Genomic DNA, 9,651 nt, shown 5'->3' on the forward strand with positions numbered 1-9,651 from the left:
GCCGTAACACATTCACCCTGATCCTTGGAAGGAAAACGAAGATCCCAAAGGAAACTAAAAGAAATCCAATCGTCAGTCCACATGTGCAAATAGCCCTGATGTCCTAAGGGGTCTATGAGGAATCTGCTAGGAGGTCGTTCCCCAAGGGTTTTGGAAGTTGTAGGACCATCTTACTCTGGTGCAGGGTCCTGTGTGCAGAGTGTAGAGCAACACAGAAAATCACATACACACAAATACACAGAGAGAGAAATATGTGTGTATGTCTTTCTACACAACCTATGACAATCTAAAAATCAAAATGGGGTGCAAGGCATCAGTCTTCTGAGGAACATCAGCTGTCACAAAAGCTTAGGTTCAAACTGGAGTAGTAAATTAACCCTGTCAACAGGTAATATTTAGTCTATAGGGACTGAAATCCTGGTCTGATTATGGCATTAGGGCTGTCTTAGTGGACACCTAAGAAGGATGGTGGCAAGAACTATTGCTCCAGGGGAAAAAGTCATGTGCCGGGACATAATGCCACAATAACATTCCTAAAAATGATCATAAATGACTTTATGCAGCAGCTAGTTAATGAATCTACTGGAGAAAAAAAAAACTTGTGTCTTGGGCCCAGGCAGTTTGCTTGTTCTGCTTTGAAATTCAAGCAGAATCAGTTTGCAAAAGTCATTGCAATGCCCCTGGGTCGGAGCAACGAACACCCAGAAACACACCAGAGCTGGAGCCAGTTTCCAATGGGGTAACTGCCTGAGAAAGAAGATACATTTTTTAAATGAAAATTTTTCTTGAAAATACAGTAAGAAGGGTATAAAACGATAAGATTTCCTGCAGGGCACAAGGCAGCTATTTATGGACCCATTACTAGACTCTCTCAGCAAATGAATGCCACCTGCTAGGGAAACCAGAGGTGAGCTGGCAGGATTGAACTGCAGGCTACAGGGGGGCTGATAGAAATAATGCTGTTAAAATTGTCCTCAAAGGGAGACGTAGGAATTCAATGTAGAAAATATAACAAAAGGAGCAAACTGCACAAGCATAAAAAATAATAAAAAAGCCATTTTCATAAATATCCCAATGACGAAGTCTGCCAAAGCATCATATAGCCAATTCAGTACAAGGACAAGGTACAAAAGGAGTGTTTGGAAAAGAGCAGAAACAATATATATATTTTTTTGCATATATATGTTCACAGTGAAGGTTGCTGGAGGGTTTACCAGGGTAAAATTTGTCAGTAGAGATGTTCTGAAATCCAGATGTCTGTAGAGGCTTGGACCAAAACCAACCTGAACTGGAGCAAAAGGCCAGGACCAGATGGTTTTCACCCTGGAGCACTAGAGATGAAATCTCTGCATTACTTTTAGCACAAAGAAACGGGACTTCTTCTCTGTTAGAGAAATGGAAGGTTGCTAATGGGATGTCAGCTATTAAAGAGGTTTTAGGGGAGATGGGGGGGCATGACACCTGAGGTTTAAGAGATCTGCCAAATTTACTCCCAATTTACTGGATGCATTGCCCCCACTGTGATTACGTGGGCTACAAGCCTTTCCTGACGTGACCTGTGGGCCCGGTGGCCATGTAGCCCAGGCGGGCAGTGCAGAGTCCACTCTGCTCCAGGCTGCTCACGAGGGCACAGCTGGCTGTCAAACCCTCGCTAGCTGCCACTTTAGCAGACCGAAGGGTCCTGGTCTGGCTAATTGGAAGTCGAGCCATAACTTGGTCTTTTTTGTTAGCTTCTCTGCATTTTCTCCATTTCTTCTGTACCCTTTTGAGATGGGGAAGGAAGGTGAAGAGAAATCAAAACTGCACACAGTATTCAAGATGGGGCTCCACCCTGCATTTACATGTTACTGCATAGTGATATTCTCTTTAATTTTATATTCCTTTCCTAATGATTTTTAATTTTCCATTTGCTTCCCTAGCCACTACTCGTTGCTGAATGAATGTTTGCCTAGAGCTGTCTGTTGTAACCCCAAAGTCTTGCTCCTGAGCACCTATGGTGAACTCAGAGGCCTCAATTTTAAACGAGAAGTTAGAATTGTTTCTCTCTTTATTTTAGATTTATCTACCCTGAAATTTTGTCTTCTCTTGCTCCCATCCAGTCACAGAGCTCTTCAAGCTCCTTCTACAGTTCTCCACGCTCAGATCTCGTCTCTACCAGCCTGGTCACTCAGCATCACCTCCCTACTCGCTCCTTTTCCAGGTAATATATAAATGTGCTAAAAAGCACACAAATCCAAGCACAGGTCCCCACAGGTCTCCCTCCATTGTCACAACTGAACACTTAAATTTCCCCTCTCTTTTCAGGCTTTTAATAAATTATTTAGTCATGCAGAGACCTTCCTTCTTATCCTAGCTCAGTTTCTTTGGGAGCCTTTGGTAAGGAAACTTCTTGAAATCCATGTAGATGGTATCATCTTCCGCGTTCACATGCCTGTTAGCACATTCAGAGAAATCCAGTATGTTTGTAAGGCATGAATCTTTTGCAAAACCCCTGCTGATTCTCCACTAGTATGTATGTCATATCCACCTATGCGGCCACTGACTCAGTCTTTCAGAGTAGTTTCTACTAGTTTGCCGGGTACAGATTATTACTCGGAGTTTTTTCAGGTTTACATTATCGCGTTCTAAGATTTAACCAGTGAGAGCAGATTTGGTCCTGTTTTCCTCATTGCCTCAGCTCTTCCTCAAGGAATGCTTCCCTGCTTATAAGAACCTCCTTTACTCTGCTTCTCTAGTAATGACAGAGTCAGTTTTTGCTTTCCGGAGCTTCTTTTTTTCAGCTATGGCATGCATTTGCTCTGAGCCTCTCACTTGGCTCTCCTTAACCAATTTCCATGTAACTTGCAAGGAGTTAACTCTTTTAATCTCTTGTTTTGGCTTTGTTTTAACCAGCTTTCTCCTTTTTTAGACAGTTGTCTCTTTTCTGAAATTGGTCTCACAGACGGTGGATTTTTTCTGTTTTTACTGTTCCTGCAGCAGTGCTGACCACAGTGTTGCAGTGCATCTTACTCCTAACCAAGGCCAGAGCTACTTCTCTGGTGGGCTGCTAACTGGCTGATCCGTGGAGCATTTAGCCCCTGTATTGCTTCCCAGTATGACTTTAATCCAATTTTCATGTGAGAGGCTGGATTCTCCCTTTATGATTGTGTTTTCCTCCTTTCTCTGCCCCTCTGATTGCCATTTGCAGGTCACAGGTTTGTGAAGTTCTTGTCATGAGACTGAAGCCCTGGAGGAACAAGCCTGAAAGGGGACAAACCTGTCTGGAAGGTATCCGAATACCACGGCCCCCACTGTAACGCCAAGGAAGAAGAAGGTTGCAGTCGCCTGGTTCAGCCTGTGCTGTTCACACACGAGGTCCCACTGACACAAGGCCAAAATGGCACTTAGTGCCCAGTTCAGTCTCTGTTGCCTTTTCACACCCTTTCCCTCCAGTGGTCAGTCATCGTGTCTATCAATTTATATCGGCCAAATCTGATCGAAGGGTAGAATCCTGCAAGCTTGCTGGGTACCACTCATCATGGAGAGTTCCCCTTTTTCCTCCTCTGACCCCTGCGATAGCTGCTGTCAAGCTGCCTGGGTGCACATCTCCCCCAGCTGCCTCTGTCTGCTCCTGGGACTGCCCTGGTGAGATGGCCATTTGCAGGGAGCCACACTGCAGTGCTCTGTCAGATGTGCCTCAACCTTCATTAGGGAACGTCGTCTTGATATCCAGGTACTGTTGCCCTGACCAGTTTGAAGTTGTCTGTGCAGGGAGGAGTGAGGGCAGAGGGGGAGTCAGACCAAATACTTGCTCCTGATGCTAGCTTACTGATTTCTTGCTGAGCTGTTGGTCTAGACGTTGTTCCTAATTAAGTTAATAAGCATCATTTTACTTTCCTGGAGGTGCTAATGTCACCAATCTTTACAGAATGCTGTGGCCAAGCTGCAGAGTTAATTTTCAATATGTGCGAACTTGGCAAAACTTAATCATCAACCCAACCTTGAAGCCTCTCTCACAAAGCCAGCCAGACCTCGAGCAACGTTTCTAGCTGCAAGAGCAAAAGACTCCAGGGAAAGCCCTGGCCCCTTGAACATGCCACGAGGTCACAGCATTGTGGATGCAGCATCACGAGGCTGCATGCTCAGCATCCGTGCTGCAGAGCACCTCCCCTGCCTTTTCCCTCGCGGGTTCTTTACACCTTTCTCCCTGAAACAGCGCAGAAATCAGGTACAAACTTGGTGCACATCTGACCCTCACCTCCGTGCCTGTGAAAACCAGGGGTGGTTGGGTGGTGGGGAGGAGGCATCAGCTCTAGGTTAAGACTTGGCCCAGCAGTCACTGAGACAGCACTATCATTTCCAACCCAACCATGCCCCTTTTGTCTGACCAAATTGCACCCTTCCGTAAGACCTCCTGTGATTTGGGCTGCTTTTCAGGCAAGGAAAATTACAGCCTGCAGGTAAAGCATTAACACCCAGAGGTATCACCGCCCACCTTAGCAAAGCATTTCAGAAGGCACGTGGTTAATGTTTGATGGGCAGGCACCTTGGGCAGACTCAAGGTTACGGCTGGACCAGCATGCTGCATCTCAGCGGGAGGCCCTTGGAGAGCACATTGGGCTTGACAGAAAGGGATGCTGGTGGTAAGAGAAGAGAAGTAGCATGATCTTGGGGAGAAGAGGGGGAAGCTGGATATAAGTGAGGAGGGGCAGTGAACAGAATACAAGTTACAAAGTGTTTGGCAAATCAAGAAAGTCATGGGCTCATATGAAGTCCTGACAGGGTGTAACCCTGTGCAAATGCCGTGTGTCCCAAGCAGAGAAAATCCTGTATGTGTGTCTTCCCCTGCCCGCCCCCCCCTCCCCGATCTCTCAATCACCTGGAGAAATTAAGGTGCTTATAACAAGAAATGTTGTCTTCTAACTATCAATCTAGAGCCAGATGCTCATAGTAATAATAATAAATGTTGGCTTCTAACTCTGAGCTTCAGAGAGCTTCCCCATTCCAGGAAATCTTCTCTAAAGAAGTAATTTCCACTAGTTAAAACGCAAAGGTTCCCCTCTGATTCTGTGCACCCAGTGAACACCTCTCCATTTGCTCCTCAAAACAGTGAGCTAATTTCATTTTCAGCTAGATCACAGGCCAGGTGTTACCTGAGTGGAGATGGTGGAGGTGAACTGCGAGTGGTCATACACCCATCCGTGCTGGCAGTGCTGGATGATGGAGTTGTTTTCTGGTTGCAGAGAAGAATTGAACAGCAGGTGAAACTGAGGCTGCGTGAACATCTCGCAGGACTGAAAGTGCCGTCAGGCTCCCGGGGGATGCTGATGAGCAGAACTTCCTCCATGGTGAGGTTCACAAATGCCTCTTGGTGTGGAGTTGCACAGCGATGAGAGGGGGTAGCAGCAAGAAAATTGTGCAGTAAGAAATGCATGGGAAGGCTGATTCTTGGGAGGCAGAAAATAAACAAAATCAAAAGCTGGCATCTGCCAAAGCCCCCAGTTTCCAGCAAGAGATCCTCAAATTTCATCTTTTCTGTGGAGTTCACTCATTCAGAGCAGCTATGTACCCAGAAGCAGCAACATGAGCCTGAAAAGTGGTCTCTGTCCTTGGAGCTCAACTTCCCATGGCTTTTCATACAGCCACTTTGTTGGACTTTGAGACCTTACTGAAAGGTTGTCAAAAGTCACAGTGAAACTCTCCATTTGGGGTAGAGCCAAAGAAATTATCCTGTGTGCACACAACACATCCATTTCAAGTGGACCCAGCACAAGGCACCTTCTCTTTTTAGAGTATTTCCTCCTGTTGCTGCTTTTGAGAGGGAGATCCACATTAGGAAAGGAGGCTGTGGGAAGAGTGCTGTGAAAGCGCTGTCAGTTCTGGTGTGGGGTATCATGCAACCTCCCAGGCACTGCAACAAACTCTGTCTAGTGTGGGCTGATCACCAGCCAGCCCAGCTGGACTATAAAACAGGCCCCCAGGAGAGCAGTGGTGATGCCCAGGGGCACCAAAGCCTGGTTGCTGCGCATCAGCCAAGTGTTTTTTTGGTACGACTTGTGTCAAGTCATGGAGTCCCTAGGGAGCAGGGAGTATGGGAGAGGGTGAGAGTGTGCCCAGAGGAGAAGAGAGATGAGTCTCTGGATGGATCCAAACAGGGAGGTGAGCACTCTGGGGTGGGCTGCAGATGAGGGCCACCTGCTCACCAATATCCTCCAAAAGGATGGTAAAAGCGAAAATGTTTCCCCACAAAGTCCTTTTCTCTGCCTGGGAAAGTGCTTTCCCAGGACGCATGCAAGGAAGCGGTGAGAGCTGCAGCGCTGGCACGCAGGAAGGCTGCGCCTGCCATACGGGGGGACACGACATACTCCTGCGAAGTCACAGCCACGTGCTGGTCTGCTCTGGGGACCAATGCAACAGACAAAGCAGGGAGTGTGCAGCCCCTGACAGGGCCACAGGTCCTGCTGCCACCACTGCATGGGTCTTGCACCGTGGTTCTTCCACTGCCTGCTTCAGGCAGCAGTCTCCTGGAAGAAGTGGGACATTAATGTGTATTTCTACTCTTCTAATGCTCTTAACCAAGGAAGCCAGCCCTTTATTCAGCTGCAGCCACTGCAGAAGAACAGTGCATCTGAGAAGCTGAAAGGTGCCTGGTCATCAAAGTTGTATAACACACAGTTGTATATCACACAGCTGCTCGGCAACAGCTTTGACCCTAGGGTGACAGGGAGCAGACAAATTGCTGAAATTTTTGAAGAGAAACAATGCCTGGAAAATGCAGCAACTGGGAAGACGTGGCATCAGAGCTGGCACAGTTTGGTTCACACAACCAAAAGAGTTCAAAGAGTCCTAGTCGATGAGTCAGAAACAAAAAAATCCAGAAGTGGTAGTTTCAGGTACCACAGGCCTGCCAAAATTTCCAGGAGGTGTACAACCTCTTCCATGGCCAGCAGAGACCGGGCTAGAGGCTGACTGGCACTTCAAGACAAGACAGACACAAATCCCTGCCCCACAACTGAGCAAGCTTAGGAAAAAGGGAGGAGATTAGGGCAGTTAAACTGGGAGCGATGGGAGAAGGGGCCCAACGCTGACACTGTCTGGAAAGCCTGCAGGACCCTTTCCTGCAAGTCCCTGAAACACCCTGGTCACATCTGAGCACAAGACATGAGCGCATTTCCCTTGCAGCGAGTGCTCTGGACAGGCTGGACCCATGGGGCAGCCCCTGGGGATAACACATCCCGAATGGTCATGTCCCGACAGGTTCGGGGAGCGGTGCAGGGGCAGCACCCCGTTGCCCCTTCAAAGGCTACGACCCCTTCGCAGGGTGCACGTGAAGTGGCACGGTTACTGACAGTTGCTGTAGGTTACCTCCTGCTGCATCTTCACACTCTGTACCTCTCTCCTCACAGTCTGCATCCTCCTCCTCCACCAACCCTGCAGTCCTGAGTGCTGTTGGATGCTGACGCGTCATCCCAAACCTTTCTCCAAGCTGTTATCCTGAGACATGCTCTGCTTTAAAGCAGCTCTGGTTTGACCATCCACCTAGCAAGCGGTGACGTTCGGTGCTGGGATGCCGGTGTGTCTGGAGGCCGAGCACAGATAAAGCGCAAGTGCTGCCGAGAGCTGCCTTGTCTGCACAGCCTCGGCCGGTGACTGCCTGCCCTGGTCACTGCAGCAAAGGGCTGGTGAGAAAGGGCTGTAGAGCAGTGGGTAGAGATGAGGAAGTCTGAAGAAGTCTGAAGACGCTTTTCATAGTGCCTCCTGCTGTGGCTGAATGACCAGGCTGAGTGTCACCCAGATATTAAATGCTGCAAGGGTGCAAAGAACACTGAGCAGGATAACATCACGGGTTCACACATACAAGGCAAAGGACAACATGCCGTGAACTAAGGAGATCTTTGCTCTTTTCAGCAGTGTTTCTGTCTGTCCTTGTTTAACTAACGCGCTGCCCCAGTCTTGGCTATGAACCATTTCAGTGCCCATCCTGGGACAAGCGTACAGGGGTGAAGCAGGGACAGCTGACAATGCCTCCAGGGTTACAGTTTAAGCTGAAGTTGAACTACAGGACAAATTGTTTTTCTTCACTACTGGTTTTCTAAGAGCAAGGAGTAGAAAGTCTCATTGATATGCTGTTGCACATTTAAACTGCAAAGCAGCTCCAGCCTCCCCATCAGAACTGAGGTTACAGATCATTGTTCTGCAAATCCTGTGGCTCTGCCGTTCAAACTGCAATTGCTTCAAATGTACGTCACTGGATTGCTGTATTTCTCTAACCCAAACATATTCATTTATCCAGTCACCAGATTTAGTTAATGACCACCATGCATACAAAAGCTGTGACTGAGTATGTCCTACCACTTGGTTAATCAGATGCAGGACCTGACTCAAACAGCTTGGACTTGCCCAGCAGCGGTGAGAGCAGGGGGACTCCTCTGCTGCTTCTTTCATGTATAAAGCTGTAAAGAAGAGTTTACTTTTTACTTGACATGTGTACAATTTTGTTCTGTAATCTTTCTTTCTTCTCCTCGTTGGGATGCCAACTACTCATTTGAAAGAGAAGATTGTTAAATGACTCAGTCACTAATGTGCTGACTCTCCCCTTTCCAGCAGTAATTTCATAACACCTTGTGTGGAGCTGTAACAGGCTGGATGGTGAAAGTAGCGAGGGAGCTGATTTGCTCCTTTAGCAATCAGAGACACTCACCCCACGGATATCTCAGCTGCTGGAGCTGGAGATCTGATCGGTTGTTGCAGGTCGGTGCTTAAATGGTATTTTTCTCCCATGCTGCAGATCCTGAAATCCTCCCTTCCCTCCAAGTTATGCCTGACTGCCACGAAATACGCGTCCATCAGAGCCAATGAGCTGGACTAACCTTGCTCTCTGAGAGCAGAGGTATCCCCACCTAACTGCAGCTCATCGGAGGCTGAGGTGCCTGCAGGAGGGAGATGTGCTGCACATGGGGAGTGTCCATTTTTTCTATTATTTGCAAAGGCTGTTTGGACAGTGAGGTCATACAAAGTTGGCCAAAGTCAGCTGAGGATGCCCGCAGTATCGATCTAAGGTGTGCCATACTGCAGCAGTGTGTCCAAATGCTCTTGGCAGCACGTGTGCGCACCAGATTTTGTGGCTCAGTTGGAGAAAGCAGAGGAGAGGGCAACAGAGGTCCTGGGGCTCCTGAAGAGCTTTGGTGCTAGAACTTTGTGCCATTCTGACTTGGTGCCACATTAACAAAACCTTTATACTTTCCATTACTTGCAGTTGTTTTGTGTATAGACGTTTTACTCAGTCACACAAACAAATAACAACTATTTTGTAAGTAAACTGGTTATGGCCAAAGGTGCTTTTCTTGCCTGTCACAAATATGAACATTGATCCTGCTGTAATGTGAAACCACGTGAGCCACTTCCACATCTTCTGCCATGTGTGAACATGGGTCCACAGCCAGCACTGACGCCCTGTCTGCTCCCTAGACAGACCCTGCAGACCTGACTCGTGCCCCTTCCTACAGTCATCTTCACATTTTCTTCACATTATGTATCTTATGTATTTTCTTCACACTTCCCAGTGCTGTTGGGAAACTGTAGCAGGGCAGAGATTCAGCCCAAATTATCTGGCTGGGTTTTACTGAGAGAGGGGTAAACCCAAACCACTCCTTCAGCCAGGGCAAGACTGAC

General features: G+C 47.8%; 1 protein-coding gene across 1 annotated transcript in view; it reads right to left on the reverse strand.

Annotated features, from left to right (window-relative positions):
• Window positions 1-5,572, reverse strand: part of SLC22A7 (solute carrier family 22 (organic anion transporter), member 7) — a 17,142-nt gene extending 11,570 nt beyond the window's left edge. Inside the window, 3 exon segments of the mRNA XM_010285480.1 lie at window positions 3,257-3,360; window positions 5,133-5,275; window positions 5,278-5,572. Coding sequence (XP_010283782.1) covers window positions 3,257-3,360; window positions 5,133-5,275; window positions 5,278-5,509 — 479 coding nt within the window. The 5' untranslated portion in view covers window positions 5,510-5,572.
• Between the last annotated feature and the right edge of the window lie 4,079 nt (window positions 5,573-9,651).

Source organism: Phaethon lepturus, unplaced genomic scaffold, assembly GCF_000687285.1.
Source record: "Phaethon lepturus isolate BGI_N335 unplaced genomic scaffold, ASM68728v1 scaffold43710, whole genome shotgun sequence".
Taxonomy (NCBI): domain Eukaryota; kingdom Metazoa; phylum Chordata; class Aves; order Phaethontiformes; family Phaethontidae; genus Phaethon; species Phaethon lepturus.